We start from the raw sequence: 23,243 nt of genomic DNA on the forward strand, positions 1-23,243 counted from the left end.
ACTTACAATATAATAACACAATATATTTGTTATTATTTCAATCTGATTTTAGAAGCTGGTCAAAACTAAAAAACCCCTTTTATATTTCGTTTTAAAATAAATATAACTTTAAATGAATATAATTAAATATATGCACACGTATGGAGACACTTAAGAGAACTTCTCCCAAATACATCTAAATAAAGTTTTGAAACAATTTGTAAGTATGTACATTAGTATTAAATTAAAAATTACTAAAATTGTAATAATCAGGATTTAGAGGGCCAATAATAGGTGATTGCAAAAGTTATTTACCTCAACATAAAATTAGTACAAAATATTTCGGCAACAGATCTTGGCTAATACGGAAATTACAATAAATATCCACAAAATGACTGTGACAAACTTACTTACTGTAGGAAAACGGCGAAAATCTTCTCGACAGGATGACTTTTTGATCGCGATCACATTTGAAAGGATCTTACAATTATATAAATATAAATTTATGTTTGCCAGTTAATGAATGAACATTGTGCAGACGATCCATTTTATCCATTTTTGTCATCATGATATACCATATTTTACCACAAAAAGATGTTTGTTTAAGATATCTCACAGATTGACAGTATCTGGGGTCTTGAACTTTTTTTAAAGGAAAGTGGGCGTAGTTGTAATTCGATTTCGTCCCCTTTCGCACAGAAGCATAAGTCTGTCATGATAATGGTATGCACCAAAAATCGGTTAAGTAGTTCCCGGGGTATGGAATTTCACCTGAATGTCAAGGAATATGTATGTATGTACCTATACCAGATTTCATTAGGTTATCTCAATTTTTACTCAAGTTACATACTGCTTGCACTTGTAGAGGGACGGATGAATAGCTTACGGATTGACCTCCTCATCTAGTGATCCTGATTACATTAGGTGAACAAAAATATTATATTCTGTTGGAACACGTTGCATAAAAATAAGCGCATTAAACAAATAATGTAGGCTAACATGACGTAACTGCCCTACAACACAAGACCTCTAAGCAGATACGAAAGTGTAAACTGTGAATTATTGCTTCAATACTACTTTTAAATTCTACAAGCCAATGTCAAAAAATTTTATAATGTCTTAACTTTCGAACATTTCTGTTTTTTTCACTGTCATTTTAAAAATTATATTATTTATATTTATTTACAACGTTACATAACGAGCGGTAAATTGTTGAATTTATTTTTGATCACTGTTTCCTTTACATATATTTTAGAATGTATATTTATGTGCGCATTAACTTTCACTTTCTCAGGTACAAGATTACTTACTGCCGTTATTACAGCTCAACTTAATAATTCATTGGGCAAGCGATGGGTAAGTTTGCACCCTAACAGAATGACGATCTCAGTAAAATTCGATCTTCAGCAGCTTCGGACCCACAAGCTTCTAATGGCCGGATTGATGAAGCACCGCTCAAGGATTTTGAAAGTGCATTGGAAGCGTGTGGATTTGGTAAATTTAACTACTCTCTCCTCTTTGTGTCTATGCTGGCAATTGCCGCAACTGTGTTTGAAACCTCAAATATATCGTACATATTGCCCACTGCGGAATGCGATCTTCAGATTGGCTTATTAACAAAAGGAGTACTGAACGCTATAACTTACGCAGGTAAGCACAGATAAGCATACTAATGTATGTGTGTATGTATTTTCCTCAATGTCATGAGAAATTTTGAGCGGTCATATCTAACCCTAATCTAAAACTTCGAACAATCGTAATTGCTATGTGTGGTGATGCCATATTTGCTTGTGGTGATAGAGCGAGAGGCATGGATACTGCCTGTGTGATAAAGCAGTGACATGGAAATTCTTCAAGACAAATTTCTTTTGGAGATTTATGTACGAGTACATACATACATACATGTACATATGTGTTAAAGATTTTTTTTCCATTATGAAATCAACTAACATTTCTTTTACTAATAAGGTATGATTATATCGGCAATGCCTTGGGGCTACCTAGCGGACACCACCGGTCGAAAGCATGTGTTAATGTGCGGACTTCTTATTGGCAGTTTAATGGATTTAGCATGTGCCTGTAGCCAAACTGCAATTCAATTAATCGTCTTTAAATTTTTAGCCGGCTTTATGTAAGTGTTGCATTTGTTAAGTATTAAAAGTAAAAATGTAGTTACATCAACATTTTACAGTAACTGTGGCCCACTTGCTGTAGTCATGACATATTTATCTGAATTTCATATAAAAAAGCATCGATCCCGAGTATTAATGATTTTAGGTATGATCAAAACTATCGATTTGCTTATACTGCCCGCGATTGCAACAACAACTCTGCCACATCATATAGCTTTCGAAATATGGGTCATGAAATGTGAGTAAATTAATTAAAATATCCCAGCCAGCCTCAAATTGGCCCAATATAGAAAATTTCCGAATGCTCTAAATTTTTCATTGATAATAAATCACTCATATCCCTCTCTGGAATATATACCTGTGTTAAGTAAATTAGACTTATTTATCCTTAAAATAAATTCAGTTCATACGTGGAATGTTTTCCTCGCTATTACTGCTTTACCTGGCCTCATCAGTGGTCTATTACTTCCCTTTTTTCCGGAAAGTCCCAAATATCTTATGTCACAAGGAAGAAATGTGGAAGCTTTGGCAACTTTCAAAACCATATACGCTTTAAACACGGGGAAAAATAAAGAATCATATCCGGTATATAAAATAAATTGAATGATAGTTATAGTAGCATAAGCGACTTTCATTTCAAAATCTATGGAAATATATTTTTATATTAGGTAATTGCTCTATTTGAAGAAGCACCTGAAAAAGCTGCAAAAATAGCGGCAAAAACTGATAAAGGGCAGGAGGATATCAAAACGTTGAAAAACAGACAGCAAAACGCCAAAGAAACTTTTAAAGATGGTCTGAAGCAATTAAAGCCCATGTTTTCCCGTCCTTATCTGAAATTTTCTTTTATGGTGTACCTCATGGGCTTTTCGATATTACTCGGGTAAGTCTTAATCCAAAAGACGGTAGATAAACGTAAATGTAATAATAATTTTTAATATTGCAATTTCAGTCAAAATTCGGTAAGGTTATGGTTGCCTCAACTCTTCGCATCCATTGTAGAGTATAAACAGCTTTATGGTAGTACATCTAGTATGTGCACCATATTAGAATATAATGTGAACAGAACTCAGCTAATTAAAGACGAAGATGAGATGAAAACGTGTGATGTTCATATTAACTGTGAGTCATATACAAACAATATTGTTGTGTCGGCCTGTACAGTTTTCGGATTCTTCTTGGTCAGCTTTATAATCAACAAAATAGGGAATAAAACCCTGCTGAGTACGGAATGTTGTCAAAAAACGAGGGCGGTCCGAAAAGTACTTAGTCTAAAAGAACACAAAATTTTTAAGACAAAGGCATTTATTTCTCTACATAGTTTCCTTTTAGTTACACTATACTTGACCCAGTGCTGCTCCGATTCCTTGAAACCGTCTGAAAAATATATTTTCTGAAGGTTTGAAAAGTAAAGCAATTCGCCATAGTAAAATCCAGTGATCATAGGCACTTCTCCAGGTAGTTGATGCAGATCACAGGATAGGATAGTCTTTATCTTCTTCGAAGAAGGTTCACCGGAGGACGCACACTGTTTCGACTGTTCCTTGATTTCATTTATGTAGTGGCAGTTGATTCATGTTTCGTCGACGCGCGCGACTGATGCTGAAACTTTCTCTGATTGCACTTCAATTTCGTCAAACACTGTGTAAAGTTGTCTCACACAGTCCGTGTTAAGCAAACGCGGCACACATAGCACTGATAGATTTCTCATGTCCAATATTTCTTGCAGTATATACACACGCGATCTCTTGAGATGCTTACTGTCTCTGGTGTCTCGCGGAATTGGGTACCTTTTTGACCGCCTTTGTACATTACAGTATATTCAATAATTTCTATAAACAAACATCTATGTATTCATTCAACTATAGATGGTGCGCTGTTCACATCCTTAATTTTTGCTGTATCATTTTATTGGTCCTTATCTGAGTATTCCACCTTAGCCATATCGGCAATTTTCGTAACAGCTAGCAGCATAGCTGGTACCACCGTTGTAAGCGTCTCAGTCAATTTGTTTCCAACTGTAATGAGGTAAGAAGAAATATTACATTGTATATATTTTATAATCGAACTCAACTCTAATCTACTAATAACATATTTAAAGCGATAAAACCAATATTCCTTTGTAATATAATAACAACAATATATGATTGCTTTAGATGAAAATGCCCGAGTATTTAAGGTGTACGATTAATTTAATTTTTATATTGCAACATGTTGCTACAAAGTATAATAGTTTTGTTCACCTAACGGTTGTTTGTATCACCTAAAACTAATCGAGATAGATTAAGAGTTATGTATCTATAAATGCTCAGGATATAGAGATGAGTTGAAATCCGGGTGACTATCTCCGTCCGTCCGTCTGTGCCAGCAGTACGGTAAAAACTTGCCCTAGTCCCGATATATTTAATATCAGAATTTTCAAACATCCGGTTGACTTTACAACTGATATATTCTTGATGACAGGTGAGGTACCTTAAGGGGTTACGTGGGTTTCGTTGGGTAAAAACAGGCCTATTTTCAATAATTTTTTTTCTATATAAAAAATTCATTATTTAATTCAAACTTTTTTCTGTCTTAAAGATAACCCATTTAAAAAATAATTTCTGAGATTTAAAAAAAAAATTAAAACTTCGTCATTGTAACGTCATTTCCGGTGACCCCTCGAAAAAAATGTGCGTCCACGTTGTCAGCATAACTCCTGACAGGATCATCGAACGAAGGAAAAAAAATTTAAAATTGGAATTTTGGCAAACCTTTTTCCAACAAAATGAAAATTTCGGTCAAATTTGCTCGACATTTCTTTTTTGAAAATATTGTAGTTGCAATTGAAAAAAACCTTCGTCCAAGCACGAGTAAATTGTATATCAAACACCTGTATAAAATTTTATCAAGATCGGTTGAGTAGTTCGTGAGAAATCTTGACAGCCGACTTTGAAAACACAGTTTCGTGAAAAACATGTTTAAAGTTTTAAGTGACTATATAGCTGACCTCGAGCATGCAGCTTTTTAAAGCTGTATTTCCAAAACTATTACTGGTATCAACTTGAGAACTTAAGAATATTCTAGAAATGTTATACAATTAAATAAGACAATAAAAAATATTTTATTTTTTGAAGCCGTGAAACCCATTTAACCCCTTAATGATTCTCTGAGGTCATATGTTTTTGTTAATAATATTTAGTAATGCCAAAAATAGATAAAATCGGGTCAATATTACACCTATTTTCTATATACCTAATAAAAGATTTTCAAATTTCCGATTCTTACCGATCTTATATCGGTCGATATGTATGATACCTTAGTAAAATTTACTGAACGTGTAATATTGGATATACTTTAGTTTATTGTCGAAAGTATGTAAAATTATATTATACTACATTTAATAACGGCTACATCCGAACTTATCCCTTCCTTTCTTTTTATTGTAAATTTTATTACACTTAATGTAATACTTATTTAAATATTGCGAGATCGATGTCCGCAAAAATGATAGGGTGCTGCGATAATTCAACTAGATCGTTTCTAAAGAAAGGATCGAATGCACGTAGGGTCGCATTTGTTAGCTGAGGTAGTGTATAGACGCGGTGTTGTGGTGTGTTGTGTGTGTGAAGGAGGTGTTCTCAGAGTGTGGTGTATTGTTGTGTGTTAGGTTAGTGTGTACCATTATTTTACCAGGTGGCAAGGATGACATGATGCGAGACTCTCTCATTTTCGCTGATTTTTCTGTTATTCTCTTTCCCTGATTATTAAAATCAGGGAACTTCGAACAGCTGATGTCAAAAAAGGCGGGATGCCAGAAATAAACCCGCTAAAAATAGCTAACAAAAGCAGTGCGAAAAGAACGACACAAATACTTTTGAATAACGTGCAACTAAATTTTATTTGTTAATTTAATTTAAAACGTTCATTATAAAACCATGATATTTTATTATGACTTGTATTGTTTCTTTGTTATAATTTTTTTTATTTATATGCTAATTTTTTATGTTATATGCATTTTTAAAAATTTTATAATATAAATACAAGTATATAGGGATGTATATGCGTTATATAGGCCTACTTGGGGACGGAGCACCTAAAAATAATATCGAAATGCAAAATACTCCCAAGTTTTTTTTATAATACCCAATCCATTTTCGTTCGACAGTGGCATGATTGGCAAATGTTATAAAAAATGTGGGTTTTGACAGCTCTCTCTCGATTCAAAGAGTCTCGCATCATTTCATCCTTGCAGGTGGAGCGGTGTACTTGGAAGGGGCAGTTTATACTAATTTATATAATATTATTACAAATTTAATTTAAAACAAGAAAAACGTTAACTTCGGCTACACCGAAGCTAAACTACTCTACATAGGTGCATTTTTAATAGCATAAAGGAGTATAAAAATATCTTCATTTTGATTTTGATCGGCCATTTTATATGGCAGCTATATGCTATAGTGGTACGGTCTGAACAATTTCTTCGGAATTTGTAGCGGTACATTGAATAATAATCTATGCCAACTTTCGTGAAGATACCTTGTTAAGTAAAAAAGTATTCCAAACAAGGCCTTGAGTTCGATTGTATTACAGCTATGTTTTTGTTATAGTTATTTGAACGAAACAATTTCTTCGGAGATTGCATAATTGCATTAGGCAATAATCCATGCCAAACTTCTTGAAGATATTTCGTAAAATGAAAAGGCTTTCCATACAAGCACTTGATTCCAATTGTTCAGTATATGTGTTATCTATACTATACTGCTATAGTGGTTCGATCTCAACAATTTGCATAAGACAATAATCCATGTTTTTGTTAGACAGTTGAATAGAATTTTTCATTTATTTAACTTTAATTTTATAAATTTTAATTTATATATATACATATATTTTTATAATTTCTAGAGCAATGGTTGTTGTACTTGTACTCACGTCTGGACGACTGGGATCTCTGTTGGGGAATGTATTGTTCCCAATTTTTATAACCATGGGTTGCATACCGCCGTTTATAATGATTGGTGGTGCAATACTTTGTAAGTTATCTTTATTTCATTATAAAGGCATTTAAATAAATTTAAATAATTCAATGAAACTCATTATATTAGGTGCCTGTATAATTTCATTTTTTATACCAAGAGCAAACAGCGAATTTTTCAAATAATTTGCATTAAATGTTGAAAAAAACTTTATTTTGTTTTGAACAACTAAATTTAGATAACTGTAAATTTGAACAATTTTTAAAATAAAACGCAATTAAAAATCAAAAACGACGTTTTCTTCACTCTTTCAATTTTTGGCGTTCATGAAAGTTTCCCATCTAGGTTTAACATTAAGTATTCAGTTTGCTTTACTCTCTACAAGAACTTAATTTTGATCGATTAGTTTGTATGCAAGCTAAATGCTATAGTGACTGGATGCCGATTTCTTCGAAAATGGCACCGTTGCCTTGGGCAATAAACCATGCAAAATTTGGTGAAGACAACTCGTTAAATGAAAAAGTTTTCTATACAATCACTTGATACCGATCGTTCAGTTTGTATTGCAGCTATATTCTATAGTTATCCGTTCTGAACCATTTCTTCGATGTGTGTACCACTGCCTTAGACAATAATCCATACCAAATTTCTTGAAGATATCTTGTCGAATGAAAAGCTTTCCATACAGCACTTGATTCTGATCGTTCAGTTTGTATGACAGCTATATGCTAAAGTGGTCCCATATCGGCGATTTCGAAGGAGCAGCTTCTTGGGGAGAAAAGGACGTGTGTAAAATTTTAAATTGAAGTCTCAAAAACTGAGAGACTAGTTCGTGTATATGCAGACAGACGGACGTGGCTAAATAGACTCAGCTCGTTATGATGATCATTTACATACATATGCATATATTTTATTGGGTCTCCAACGTTTGCTTCTGGGTTTGACAAACTTCGTGGCAAATTTAATATATCCTGGTTACGGTGTAAATATATACAAGTACATGTACACAAAAGTTATGATACTTGCCGCAAAGAAGTTGGAAACAGAGCAAGTACCACTCCTAATAGAGATGATGTTGATAAGGCCGCCACTAGTGTAAGACTGGTCACTCTTTATTATCAAAGCGTTCATATACAAGTAAGAAACAAAAAGTGTTGCTAAGAAGACAGTAAATAGAAGTAATCTACTCTGCATATGAATCATTTCCTAAAGGGACTATACCCTTATATTTGTACATGCTGTTGCAGAGTGAACAGATTTGGGAATATGCTACTTTCCAAACATTGGCTTGATTCAAATACATAAACATGGCTTATAACATGGAAAGTGAAAAATGAACGAAGCCAAGAAATCAAACAATTTGCAATTAAGACTTTGACTGCGAGCGCTGTCAAAATTTAGATTAGCGATTCTATTGTCCGGTAAATTCATCCGAAGACATGCAATGATTCAGTTGGATTAACGGGTGTTGCGTTACATACTGAAGGAAGTGTTTCCATATTTAACATGCTTACCCTCAGAGTTGATCAAGAGACAATATTCATCCACTCATATCGAACAACTTCCGGTTAGGAATAACTAACATTGTATAATCTTTCCAAAGCAGTTATAAATCGCGGTAAGTTGTGTTCAAGTTATCTAGAACGATGAAGCTGGTGAATAGTTTTAATTATCGGAGACGAGAATGATGTAGCGCGGCCCCTGATAACACTGTAAGTATCCGATAATTCATTGTATGAATTACATGAGGCATTTTCTCTGTACAAACCAAACCGACGCAATTGCAGCAAAGAACGCAAGATATATCAAAATAATTGCCTATATTTACACATTTGAAAACATATTTTCTTTAAAAATAAACCGAGCCGCCAGTGTGTACATTACAATTTATATAACAAAGCCTAATCTATATGCTTAAAATGAAAACAATATTTTACAAAGTAAAGTCAAATACACAATTATATATATGTACATATGTATATATCAATACGGATTTACATATTTACATATCAAGTAAATAAAAGTAGTTGACAATAGAGTTAATTGGAAGTCCCATTAAATTCAACTACTGTTTTCCATTATCGTTTTACTCATAACCTTATGTATAATTAATATTCTAAGTAATACGTATATCTATGTGTCTATAGTAGTACAAGAAACCCCGATTTCAGTATATTGTTTCCATTTCACTTGAAGGTAATTTCCTCCGCGTCAGGCAAAATGAAAGATAAAGCACCAGCAACTGCGTGAGTAAAAAATATTGAATGAATAAACATATGGGTATACGAGTAATTAAGATATCAAAGCAGATATATATTAAAAGATTCTGAATGATCATGTGTTCAATATTAGTATGCATCCCCAAATATTCATTTGTTTTTTCAAAAGATGGTGATGATCTGAAACACTGGTTCAATGTGCTGAAATATAAGTATAATTCGTTTTTTTATATGCTGTTCAACTAAATGGAGTTTGAATATTTAATGGAAAACATACGCTATTTACATATATTTATGTTATGTAAAATTGGTTACAAACTGACTTTTTGCAAGATAACTTGGAGTTCTTCTAAAGGCAACTAACCAAGAGTTTAGTTTTAAGTTCTAGCTTGCACTAGGACTATTAACTTAAGTTTCCGGATTGAAATACATTTTATTACATTATCTAGTAGTACCTTCTTCAGAACATATACCTCCTTCAATTATCATATGCATATATACACATGTATCTACACATGTATATCTACATATGTGTATCATGAAAAGTATCGAAAATAAATCTTACCAAGCAATACACCGCCGACCATTAGAAAAGGTTGTATACAACCCATTTCCATAAAAACAGGAAATAACATATTTCCAGACAAAGCGCCCAGTCGACCAAACATCATTGCTATTGCAACCACCAGTGATCTGGAAAGATATTGTGATAAAAAAATCTTAAAAATAAGAAAAAACATTAACTTCGGTTGCAGTGGAGCTATAATACCCTTCACAAATACAAAGTATTCCTTACAAGAACTTAATTTTGATAGATTAGTTTGTATGGAAGCTAAATGCTATAGTGACTTGATGCCGATTTCTTCGAAAATGACACCGTTGCCTTGGGCAACAAGTACATGTACACAAAAGTTTAGATACTTGCCGCAAAGAAGTTGGAAAAAGAGCAAGTACCACTCCTAATAGAGATGATGTTGATACGGCCGCCACTGATAAAAACACAGATGATATAATAAGAGTGGAAAGCCCATTCACTGACCAGTAGAGTGATATGCCGAGACAGCCAGATATTAAGAGTCCATAAACTAAAAAGTGCGAACGATTATTTAAAATATCTTTTTACAAATTTTTTATTCACATATGTATGTACTTAGTAAATTCTTAGCTCCTACAGCTCGTACAGCAAAACAGTATGCCACTAAACCAGCCGCGGAGACGATAATATTATTAGTGTATAGATCTATTGATACTTTTGGTAGCTGAAAATCATATAGATATTATTTGATAAATTCAAACAAATTAGCAATTAGTAATTAGGGTAAAAAATAGAATTTTAAATCTTTTTTAAATTTACGTTACTACAGGAGTCCTGAAAATCTGTAATCACTGATGTTCTATTAACACTGTACTCTAGAATTGCACATAGATTCGCTGAACCTGATTCACCGTTATCTAGAGCTTCGTATTCAGCGATAGATGCGAAAAGTTGAGGCAACCACAGTCGAATAGTATTTAAACTGTAAAATATAATTCTTTGATTTTTATGAATTTCAATCATACATGACGCTTACCCAAGTAAAATACAGAATTGCATAGCATACGCGTGAAGGGAGTGACCCAATAAAGGCTTTGTGAACATGGGCTTGATCTGCTTTATTCCTTCCTTGAAAGCTTGTGAGAATGTTCTGGGCTCACGTTTGTATTTCGGCTTAACTGACTTGTTTTCTACAGTAAATATATGCTCATCAACATTCGAGATACGATTTGGAACTTCCTCAACCAGCTCTTTGATCTGAAGAATGTAATAAAATTTGGAAATGTGTAATGACTTTATCAAGGATAATACGTACTGGATAAGCATTCATGCTTGCTCTTTTATTAACAGAATAAATCTTTTGAAATGCGAGGAGGGCCTCAGCATTTCTTCCTTGAGACATTAAAAATTTAGGACTTTCAGGCAAAGCAATAAGTCCTAATCCACCGATTAGACTTGGTAAACTGGATACTGCCAAAAATATTTGCCAAGGATGTACTAATAAGGTAATTGGTCAAAATAAATATTCTGAATATGCTCTTAGATTAAATATTATACTTAGTAAAGTTTCAAACAATACGAATTCCCAATCTCGTGGAAATATTGCCCACGCCAATAGAGGCATTATAAGTGTTGCCAAAGACATAACCATTCCGTAAACCATAAGAACTCGTGGTCGATGCGCGGAGCCGTGCATCTCAGTTAAATATGTTAACAGTACCGCACCAGGACCATTCACGCTGTAATGTAAAATGTTTTTTAATTGGAGACAAATCACAAAGGAATCAGAATTAGTCTTACATGAAGCCGCCCAAAAATTTGAATGCTACTAGCATTTCAAAATTCTGCGTCAAAGAGCTGCAAAGTACGCAAACGGCGTCTATTAAATAACCGTAAATCAGAACCTTTCTCCTCCCAATTGTGTCTGCGAGATAGCCCCAAATAACAGCCGACGATATCATACCAGCATATGTAGCTCCATTTAAAATTCCTTTATCGAAAAGTGTCATTTTAAGATCACATTCAGCAATTGGAAGTATATACGACATTGTGGTGGTTTCAAAGGTGGAGGCGCAGGCCGCAAATATACCAACTATAAGCAAGACTAAGTTGAATATCCCAAAACCTGTTAAATTCATCGCTTGTTCGAAGTCGGCTGGTTCATATTTTTATATATAAGAATAATAGTAAACAAAATAATTAAATTGTCATTATGTATTTGATTAATATAGCATAAATCCTGTTATACCTATATCCTATGTAGTACGTTTCAATAATTAAAAGTAGCTCTTAACAAAGTCTAACAGTAGTTTGTAGTGATGTCAAAAATTGTTTAAATCAAGTCAATACCCATCTAATATAAGAATTTCAATCTTCCTTTATACATAATACCGTATATATCAGTCAAAATGTAAGATATCCTGCCAAAATTAAGTGAACATATAATATTCCATATATGTAAAGTCAGTCCACAAATTGTCGAAGCTTCCATATATTACATATAATGATTTTCGTTATTATAACATAAACATATGTATGTCGATCAGTATATCAAGCTTCACAAAATTACGTGGAAACATGATCTCGAGTAAAAATGAGTATTACCAACATCATTCCAGACCATACCCTAACCCCAATATACTCGATGGAATGATTTCCGATTTTCTACCTTGTTTTAAACCAATTATGTCGTTTTAATAACATTAATACGTGAAGTTCTCATAAGAAATATGTGATTCAGAGAGTAATATGAAAGCAATTGGTCTAAATCTTGGTATAAATCTCATATCTGTAATATACATATACACAATATATTAAATTTAACTTCTTTAGTTTTATTGCGCAACATGTTTGTTCTCTCGTATAACAGTTTTTTTCACCTACGGGTTGTTTGAACACCTAAAACTAATCGAGATAGAAAAAGATTTACTTAACTGATCAGGATAACAAGACGAGTTGAATTCCGAGTGACTCCAAGATAAGTTGCTATCCGTATCGAACTATTACCACACCCAAACTATTACCAACCAAAAAATTCATCCGTGGTTTAAAACTTTTAAGAAGTAGGCGTGGCCCCACGTTTCAAAAGATTATGCATATCTGAAAAACCACTAGATCTTTTTTAACCAAAATTGCTGAAAAGAAGTTACTCTAGTATTTCTTCAAACACTATGAAAACACCTGAAATTACATAAGCGCTAACGGTCACTCCCCATATAACTGCTATTTTGAATACCACTAAAAGTGCGATCACTTATGAACTAAATTTCCCAGAGACATAAAATTTTACACCCGGTATCGAAATTATACGATGAGCGTAGCTCCGCCCACCTTTAGGTGAAACCCTATATCTTAAGAACGACTTCACCAATATCAACCAAAATTAGTATATAACTTTATTTCGACATTCTTATGTTACAGAGTGAAAACGGGTTAAATCGGATTACAAACACGCTTACTTCCACTTGTTTCACTTTAATGTACATACATATATAAATCGAGAGCCAAGGTCGTTATCGAAATAAAACTTACACGCAAAGTGCATTTAAGATATACCATCTCAAGTATGGTCGAAAATCGAACCATAATTTTTATGGCTAACTTATTGCCGAAGTATGTCCTTCCACCAAAAGTGGATAAAATCAGTCCTATAATAACCCAGCCCAGAAGAATTTATACCGAATCATCCCAACTTCCATATACTATATATTATATAATGATTTTCGCTATTCCAGTAGACTTTATGCCGAATATAAGAGTTATCTTCATAAAATTACTTGGAAACATGTTCGGAGTATACTGGAATAATGTCAATAGTATGTAATGAAAATTGAAAAGTCATGGTTCGATTTCGACTATTTTTCGATTTGCTTGTTTTATATTTTGTAAATTGAATGAATTATTTGAAATTTAAATGAGTAAATTGATTAATTAATTAAACAAAATAACAAAAGAATATTAAGGTAATGTTGTGCCCCAAACTTGACTGAATGGTTGAATAGTTCATGAGATATGGTACAACATGCCACTCCCATTGTTCCATTTCTACTTCGCTTCACTTGAAGCCCTTAAGTGCCATCATAGTTATAATACGATTTCTCCCATTTTCATAATTCCTGCTCAGAAAGTTTGGTCGATATAACTTGTACAGGTTGTGACATATGTACATTAAACCTATTAGGGGCGCACAACGCTTATTTTTGAAGATTTTCATCCCTAAAACGCCTCGCACTACTATGATCCGGAATTTTACTCTCATTATCTTGATCATGTAAACAAAACTATTATACTCTGTACGTTAGCAACATGTTGCTACGTGTTGTAATGTAGGTAATTTGACGTTCTACAAAAAAATTCCAACATGATTTTTTGCTAAGTCGACACTTTCAAAAGTTATTCGAGGACAAAGTATAACCTTAAATCGTAAAAGATAATTTTTACAATTCTTTATATTGTTTCAAAAATTATGCCTCACAATCATATTTTATGATAAGATAAATGAGTAAGCTAAGTTCGCACAGTATTCAACAAAACTGTGAATGGATTAAAATCATATAAGATATATAATATTAATATTATGTCAGCGATGTTTATATCAAGATCAACCTAATTAAGTCAAATTATGTATATGTGATCTAAATTTAGTCTAAGGTCTAGGTCCAATTTCATTCAAATTAAGCGCTTAACCTCCCCGCTAATTTTTAAGAAAACTTGTCCAGTTAATTTCATTAAAATATCACACATATTAACCGACCCAAACGGTTTAAAGTCCAAAACCCAGAGACTGTAAATTTGGTTGATGTAGCTAGAGTGGCTTGTGAGATATGTATTTTCAATAAGCTTATTAGAAACCTTTTTACCAAATTACAGTTTTGTATCTTAATTTGAAGCTTGACAATTTCAAATTGTTGAGTGGGGTTTTTATTGCATTTTATGTCACAACTTACGATGGTAAGGCATGCATATATTTTTTACACCATTAGAAAGTAGACATTTCAGCGAAGAAAAGGCCTACCGACTTTTTTAAAAATATTTTGACGTGCGAATTTTTACACTATGGCGTATGACCAGCGCAGATTTTTTAATATATATATTTATATAATTTTTTATTCAATATAACCTCCCTAACTTCAATACATTTATTCTAATGATCCTCCAATAATTTTATGCCATCTCTATAATGACTTTCCGTTTCTTCATTGGACGAAAAACGCTTTACACGAAGGAATTGTTTTGGGTTTCTGAAGGTTACTAGTCGCTGGGAGCAATTCGTACTGTAATTAGTTGAATTTTGTCATTGTTAAAACATCTTTGTGAGGCAGGTGCATTGTCTTGATGAAAAATGATTTTTTTATGCTGGTATTTTCTCACTAATTTTTTCATCCAGCTGATCAAAAAGGCTGTAATAATATTCAGAGTTAATCGTATTACCTTTCTACAGATAATCAATCAGCACAATTCTGACGCCATAACCTTCTTTGCCGATCGTTGTGACTTCGCCTGCTTTGGAGCTCAACAACCAGCTTCAGTCCACTGTAAACGTTCTTGTTTCAATTTATGATCATATTCTGCTTAAAACGCTCCAAATGCTGAGAAATTTGTTTTTGATCCAGTTTTTGTTTAATTGTTAACATGTGCGGCACTAACTTTCCAAACAGCTTTGTCATATGTAATTCTCCATGTGAAATATGAAGTACTCGTTCGTCTGAGATGCCTATGGCATAAGCAATTTCACGCATAGTCAAACTTGGATCTTCACTTACAATATTATGAACTTGCTCAATGATTTCGGGTGTGGTTACGGTTTTTGGTCCTCCTTCGCGTGGATCGTCTTCAAGCCCAGTACGTCCACGTTTAAATTCACCAACCCTAAACTCAACGGTGCGTTTTGAATGTGAGGACTCCTTATACACTTCTATCAATTGTTCTTAAATTTCCTTTGCTTTTAAACCTTTCAAAACAAATAATCTAATCACTGCGCGATATTAAATTTTTTCCATATTAAAAGTTTGTAAACAAAGAATTAATTGTCTGAATAACTTGTAGCTTTGCATGTGTTCTCACGACAGATGAACCAGTTTAGTAGTGCTATTTCTTGGTGAGAGCATAAACTTAGCAACCAACCTGTATGAATGCCCAGTACATTTTATGTCTAACTTTGCGTATAACTTGTAAAGAAATTTGTTAATTTCGTAGAGCGGGAAATTTTGTATTTAAATTCATTTTCTCAAAGTTCAAGGTTTACTGGCGTTATGCCAAATATGAAGAAATTCTATCTTAAATAGAAGGGAAAAGTAAAGTGACGAATTATTAGAAAATAAAGGACTTGTTACGTTTAATTTTTAGCAAAAACTGAAACTTCAGGGGACTTCTGCAAAAAATAAAGGACACTCCAGTATACATATATCAACTACTGTATATACGCGAATAAGTAATTAAAAGTCATTTGATAATGGAATTACAATATGTTTAGTTATACCTTTTAGGTTATCACTTGCTGGTGTTGTTGATCCAACATTTTCTTCCATTTGGAATAATAATAACCTTTTCACAAATAATACAAGAGACCAATATATATATATAACTATATTTTGTTGCACTTTCAATCACGTTGATTAGTTCGAATGAAAATGATTAAAAGTCCATGGCATTTTTCTTTTCCTTGATCTGAATAGTAATTTTTATATAACTACAAATCACAGTAGTGTATATACACGTTTGCACTACAACTTTTGCTATGAACTCGCAACTTTCTGTCCAGATGGCCAACTACTCGCGTTAACGCACAGAATATGAATGCCTTATTATTTCGAATGAGATACTCATCTGCTAATTAAGAGTCTTAGAAAACCACCCAAAGATTTATTGCAATCATAGAGCATGTTATCACCTGTGTGTATCATATTAATATAAGACTCTGTCGACGTCATAAAGATATTTATGTATTATCAGTAATCTTAATACACAGTCACGTACATGTTATGTCTTTGGAAATTTGCCCGTAATGGTGTTTGGTCATCCATCTAAATAAACATCTCTGTTTGAACTTCTGTTCCAAATCCAATTAAAGATTTCTGCCAAAATATTCTACACATTTTATTAAATTTTTTATATGTGGTTGAAAGTAAATAAGATGCCTTTTCCTCACTATTAAGTACAAATTATGGATACATTAGCAAATAATACAGATATAATAACCATGCCAGTATGTATCTAAAGATGCATTGAATCCTTTGCATTATCACAATTTTGCTTTTTTTATTTTAAAAATGATTCATATATCATTTTAATACTCTCGAAACCGGTTGCACAAAGTACTATATAAAAGTTAGTTCATCTGACGGTTAATTTTAAGTCCATTGTCTAAAAACTCTGACTTTATGTAGAATCAAATTTAAATACAAAGCTGATACAGCAGGTTTACAGGTGGATAGGTTGAATTTGGGACATACGCAGCCACTGTCCACTTTTGGCAATAATATATTATCTTTGCTTAATTGATTTAAATATGAGATTTTGATCACGTCCTCTTCGCAGATTTCGCAGATTTCGCAGATAGAAAATGTGAATTGAAGCAACTGTGTGTGGTCTAGCCAAAAAATATTTTCTGATCACCTCGTTTAAAAACATTTAAATAAACGCTTAATGTGATGTAAAATATTTAATATATTGTTTTTCTTATAGTCTTGAAGTGTGTATAGTCTAATGTATTGGAATGTAAATTGAAAAAAGAAGTTCTAACTGTATTTTGTAGCTATTGTATTTATTTCCATTTTCGAGTTTCCACATTTCAATTCCAACGAGTTATGCTATGATGCTGCCTCTCACGCATTAACAGAACAGTCACGTCTAGAATAACTTTCCTTCTTACTTAATCATAAAAATATTAATCGTATTTGGTTATACGAGTAGATCCTTCTCTAAATACAACTTTCTCAACAAAATAACTTTATTAAGAAAAAAAACAAGTAAGAAAGCGCAATGTTCGGGTGTAACCGAAAATTTTATACTTTTGCAACAATCAAAGATCAAAGCCGGCGAAATACTTATAAATAGGTGTTGGAAAAACTTTATGGGGGATACTAGGGTATATTTTTTATTAACATATATACAGTATAAAACCAATCTGAAGTATGAAATCCTTATATAAGGTATACGACAGTTAGGGGTAATATTGATGCAATTTAAGTATCTATGTCCAATGGGTTATTCCGGTATATTAGTGGTTTTCAACCGATTATCTTTATTCCATTGCGAAAAAGTAACAGTCAATTCATCTAAAAATAAAACACTTACTTAATCATAACGGAAGTAGTTATTAAACTTCGTTTAATACATTGCATATGCATACCAAATACTGAAACACAAATTTTGACATTAGTACCATCGACTAGTGTGTGTATATATATAGTTTAAGATCTAAAAAAAACAAATTAGTTAATTTTATGAGATTTGGGATTTAGTGTCTGAACGCGTGAAATGTTATGCTTAACATTGTTTGTGATACTGTTGCTCACCGGATTACTTCTTGGCAATTGAGTCAATCTGGGAAGACTTCTTTGGTGTAAATAATTTGAGTATTCCTTTACATTTGCATGGTTTCAGTAATATTCAAAACAAAGTATACTTGTATATATGGTTAGAATGACTTGGCAAATTTGCTAATATGACGTCTATAATAAAAACTAGTTATTTGCTTCCTGATGTGTCACTCGGGTTTCACATAATACGGGCATGCTGTTTTCTTTCACCTTGAATTCAGATAAAAGGTATATCAGTATTTTGTTATATTTACACTTTTTAGTATATCTTATATATATATATATATTATCTTGTTTTGTTCAGAATGTATTTCACAATTTTGTAATCCGTAGTGGATTGCTTGTTAAAACACATATTTTATAAGTATGTAGCTATTCGATATGTAAGAATAAACCTGATTTGGACAAGCTTGTATTTATAAAGCATTTTTACCCACGAAACTAAAGTTTAATCATGTAAAACCTTTTTTCAAATTAAAAACTATTTCTTAAGTACATTTGATTAAGGAAATTTTCTTAAAACATGTGATTAATATTATTATTTTTTACCCTGAACAGAGTATATTCAGTTTGCCACGAAGTTTGTAGCACCCAGAAGGAAACGTCGGAGACCCAACAAAGTATATGTATATGTCAGTGGTCAGTGTGGCGAGTTGCGTTAATTTATGATATAAAAAATGCATCTGTGAGGTGGGTATAATTCGGTGTTGTCGAAGTTAACGCGTTTGCTTGTTAAGACTGACATAAAAAATTCTAAGTTGAAATAGATATTATATAAAAAATTTTATTTTGTTTAAAGCTGTATTTAACACTTAAGTGGTATTAATCTGGTATGTTCAAACTTTTGCTCATCACTGCTTTGTGCTGTAATCGGCTTGGCCGAGTAAAAAATATGACTGCAACTTCATTGTAGAGTCACTGAACTGAACCATATCTAACAGCTTCTGTAAATAACAATTTTATGGTAAATGAAAATCAGTCGTATAAATTAATAATTTTAAGGTCCAAGGCCAAAAGGTAAACAGCTTCTCTTTTATACTCTTGCAACATGTTGCCACAGAGTATAAACGTTTTGTTCACCTAACGGTTGTTTGTATCACCCAATTCTAATGCGAGATAGATACAAGTTTATATATGCTATATAAATGATCAAGATGAAGCGACGAGTTGAAATCCGGGTGACTGTCTGTCCGCCTGTGTAAGCTGTAACTTGATTTAAAAAGAGATATCTATATAGAACTTGGTACACGTGTTCCTCCCAAGCCATCCAAGCTATAGCACCCAAATTTACACAGGACAAATCATTTTGGCACCTCTTGCGACAGTGTGAAAATAGCTGAAACTGCAAAAAATCAATAACTAAATGCATCAGATACATTAAATTTTACATCTTGGATGGTAAAAGAGGGCTTTATTGAAGCAGGTGTCAAAATTGTACGACGGGTGGGGTCTCACCTACATTTTGGCGAAATCAAATATCTTCTGACCAACTTCACCAATTTCAACCAAATTTGGCACATAAGATTAATTTAACATTCTCAGTTATTTACTGTGCGAAAATGGGCGAAATCGAATTGAAACCACGCCTACTTCCCATATAACACAATTTGATATTTTCACTTTCCAGTGTACAAATCAAACACCAATTAATATATCGGGATACAAATTATCACGAATATTGCGTTTAAGGTATGCCATCTCAAGTCTAAAAATTGTCGAAATCGGACCTTAACTATTCAAGCCTCAGATATCGGAAATGTGGATACCGAAAATAGCGGTCAACATGTGAGATACAATATATCATTAAAATTAGGAAAGAATCCTTTCCTGATAATATTATGTATGCATGTCAAAAATCGGTTGAATAAGGTCAACATTTCCTTAGCCCCTTGGAATTGTATCTAACGAAAACTGTTGACTCTCCGCAAAATTATATTTTAATAAAGGCAAATATTAAATAAAAAAATCAATAAATGACTTAATTATTAAATGAAATTACTTGTTAGACGGTGATTTAAATAAATATAATATTCATCAATTATTTAAAATGCCTCAAATCGAATGCAGAGAATTTACAGCGAAATTGCTGCAGGTAGATGAAGTTATAACATACAGTGGAGGATGCGATTAAACATTTTGTCTTAAGTGATTTAAGAATTTCATACCTAATTGTAAATATTTTCGCAAGATTCCTTCTACCGCATTCAACACCTAATTAAAATGTAAAAAATAGTTGAATTTAATAATTTGTATATTGTTTTAAAAAGTTTATGTACTTACGAGTTTGAAACCACATGTGCGCAAACAAGCCAAGAATGAAAATATGATTTTAAGGCTACCATCCATTTAAGCCACCTATATGTTAAATAATAGGTTAATTACTCTACAGTGCTATCACAGATTTCTCTTAAGGTTTCTATGAGTTTCTTAAGGCACATTTAACATTTCTAACCGAAACTCTTTTATACGTGTAATCCCTTTCTTACGCATTGGGCTTATGAGTTGTACGGTGTGTATGTGTTAGTTTCCGCGTTAATTCCTTCAATGTATTGGAATGTCCGTAGCTGCGATTTGTTGTGTTATTATCCAAAATTAGACTTCACATTTGGTATTACCAGATAATATCAATATGTAGCTTTATTAAGCGAAATTTTGCGTTTATATCAAATTTGTTGGTAAGTCTAGCCGTCGATAATTAAAATAAACTATCAATATTGAGATGGATATTCTTATCGATTGTTTGCAGTTCTACATCAAGGGCAGGTTGGTCGACATTGCTGTCACATGTCTAGAGGGAGCCTTATGAATAAAGAATATGCGGTAGGTACTTTTTTCGACATCGAGGGAGTCTTCAATAATGTGCGGTCGGAGGCGGTAATAAAATTCCTCGAAAAGTTCTGGTAGAATCGAGACTCAAGCATCTCATATGTAGTTTTCATTGTAGTATTGGATTAGGGTAGCGCACGTGCATCACGAAAGTACAATAGGGGCACTTGCTGGTAAATAACGCACTGAAAGAACTCGAAAAGCGTAACAAAAATTAAGGGTAAATGGAAAATTTGTAACTTGGCTTAGCCGTCAACCCAAGTAAAAGTGAAATTGTTGTACGTCTTCAAACTGTTGACAAGGCGACGTACCTGGGGCTTATCCTTGATATAAAGCCTTAATGGAGGCCAAATATTTTGGAAACAGTAAGGAAGGTATAGGTTGCCCTTTACTGCTGTAGTAAACTATTAGAAACAGGTGGGGCATTTTACAAAAGTGGTTTCTCTCACCAAAATTTGAGTTTTAGCTCTACGAAACCGTAGTCAAGTTGTCAAGTCAAAAATGTTTTATAAAGTATTCGTTATGCTTGAAGGCTTCGACTACTGCGTTGCAGAGTCTTTTCTTGGCGGCTCTCTGCCCACATACTGACATGGGATATGTGGACGCAGCTTAGTCGCTGAAGAAGAGACACATAGAGTTTTTTTACGGATGGGTTGAAGCTCGATGGAAGGGTTGGAGGGGAAGTTTTCAGGCAAAAAGAGCTGCCAATAAGGTAACAGTAGACGTATTGCTCCGAAGTGCAACTTAATTTAGGAAAATTAGCACTTATTCCGACAGCAGAATGACAATACTACCGTTGAACTCGCTCACAGTGCGCTCAAATTTAATTGAGGAAGGGTCCCTTCTAACTACCAATAGCATTAAGCTACCTCATTATCAGACTACCTAGTTATGCTGCCGAAACTGATTTTAGCCTCCTCAACATATTTGTGGCAATTTTTTGAATTATGAGGGTATTTATGATCAATATATAGGATTTTTACGTAACTCAACGGACCGACGTTCAAAGCTGTCCACGTGAGATGCCTGTTGATGCCTATAACTGGATAGGACCTTTAACCTAACCTGGCTAATCAATATTTTTTTTTGAAGAAAACAAACTGATATTTAAAGGAAAGTATTCACTTAGATTTAGCAAAATCTTTAATCAAAAGAATTTAAAAATTATTTGCATATTTACATACATATGTATCTTATTACAGCTAGTATCTTATACGTTTTTGATATTTTCTGTACAAATCTCATTTTATATAACGGGTGATCCAAGTAGAGGTACTTTTTTAATAGCCTTTTTTTGACAGATCACGCGTGAGTCGGGTTAAGCTGCCATGTATTTTGGTTCAGTATTGTTTGGCATTTTATTATAATAATAATAATAACCAATGATTACCATCCTCCCACCGAACCAACGCAAGTGGCGCAACCCGCATACGTGCGGAATTAGCCGAGTCAGAAAATGCAAGCGAGTTTTTTAAGTGTTGAGATCTTAAACTGCTCTGCTACAGAAACAAAAATTTCATGAGCTAAGATTTATAGTTACGATATAATAAATGGTTACACTTTTATTTTATTTACATAATGTGCTGGAATGAGAATTAAAATCTTGACATATACGGCGGAATGGTTCGTTTTGTTCGAAATTTGATCTACAGGATTTTAACAGTAAAGGTCTAAACTGCCTCGAAAAGCGAACCGGGATATTAAATTTTATTTATTTGACTTATGCCAAGCATTTCCCTACGACTATAAAGTGTAGGTAGATTTATAAGTTTTAAACGACTAGTGTATGGAGCTTGACTTACCTTAATTATTATAACATTTTTTGTTTAGGTGGAAATACTGTCGACGCAATACAGAATATTTAGAATAGTCGACAAGTGAATGCGTGTCATTCGCCAGTTACCAGCCGAAATGCTCGAATGAGTCATCGCTCGAATGGATAATCTTCAAGAAATAAATGCCAAAGAATGTTCTTTCGAATGATAATAAACATTGGTTATTTTCTTTAAAAAAATAGGGAACCTCGAAATAGATCACCCCTTACATACATACATGTG

At 33.2% G+C, this 23,243-nt stretch overlaps 2 protein-coding genes and 2 long non-coding RNA genes across 5 annotated transcripts; 2 read left to right on the forward strand and 2 right to left on the reverse strand.

Moving 5' to 3' along the window:
- Positions 1 to 1,080: 1,080 nt before the first annotated feature.
- On the forward strand, positions 1,081 to 7,883 carry LOC106622387 (synaptic vesicle glycoprotein 2B). 2 transcript variants are annotated; one of them, XM_014241543.3, is made up of 11 exons: positions 1,081 to 1,183; positions 1,274 to 1,335; positions 1,387 to 1,629; positions 1,948 to 2,110; positions 2,171 to 2,349; positions 2,515 to 2,696; positions 2,780 to 2,994; positions 3,064 to 3,335; positions 3,980 to 4,139; positions 6,996 to 7,123; positions 7,196 to 7,883. In XM_014241543.3, exons 2-11 carry the CDS (start codon positions 1,332 to 1,334, stop codon positions 7,249 to 7,251), a joined length of 1,602 nt encoding a protein of 533 aa, XP_014097018.3. In that variant the 5' UTR covers positions 1,081 to 1,183; positions 1,274 to 1,331; the 3' UTR covers positions 7,252 to 7,883. The 2 variants fall into 2 exon arrangements, with proteins under 2 accessions (XP_014097018.3, XP_014097028.3); XM_014241553.3 differs by having other exon boundaries at positions 1,390 to 1,629.
- A 986-nt stretch (positions 7,884 to 8,869) lies between these two features.
- LOC106622324 (synaptic vesicle glycoprotein 2B) lies at positions 8,870 to 16,624 on the reverse strand. The gene is made up of 10 exons (XM_014241469.3): positions 16,299 to 16,624; positions 11,621 to 11,975; positions 11,378 to 11,559; positions 11,136 to 11,317; positions 10,857 to 11,077; positions 10,640 to 10,802; positions 10,436 to 10,544; positions 10,211 to 10,370; positions 9,851 to 9,978; positions 8,870 to 9,308 (listed from the first exon to the last, which is right to left on the reverse strand). The coding sequence occupies exons 1-10, from the start codon at positions 16,345 to 16,347 to the stop codon at positions 9,253 to 9,255; spliced, it is 1,605 nt and encodes a 534-aa protein (XP_014096944.2). The 5' UTR covers positions 16,348 to 16,624; the 3' UTR covers positions 8,870 to 9,252.
- A 1,491-nt stretch (positions 16,625 to 18,115) lies between these two features.
- Positions 18,116 to 18,968, reverse strand: LOC118683014 (uncharacterized). The gene is made up of 2 exons (XR_004978848.2): positions 18,910 to 18,968; positions 18,116 to 18,570 (listed from the first exon to the last, which is right to left on the reverse strand). It is a non-coding gene; the product is annotated as an uncharacterized lncRNA (long non-coding RNA).
- Positions 18,969 to 20,883: 1,915 nt separating this feature from the next.
- Positions 20,884 to 21,280, forward strand: LOC118682996 (uncharacterized). The gene is made up of 2 exons (XR_004978828.2): positions 20,884 to 21,035; positions 21,107 to 21,280. It is a non-coding gene; the product is annotated as an uncharacterized lncRNA (long non-coding RNA).
- Positions 21,281 to 23,243: the final 1,963 nt, after the last annotated feature.

Source organism: Bactrocera oleae, chromosome 2, assembly GCF_042242935.1.
Source record: "Bactrocera oleae isolate idBacOlea1 chromosome 2, idBacOlea1, whole genome shotgun sequence".
Taxonomy (NCBI): Eukaryota; Metazoa; Arthropoda; class Insecta; order Diptera; family Tephritidae; genus Bactrocera; species Bactrocera oleae.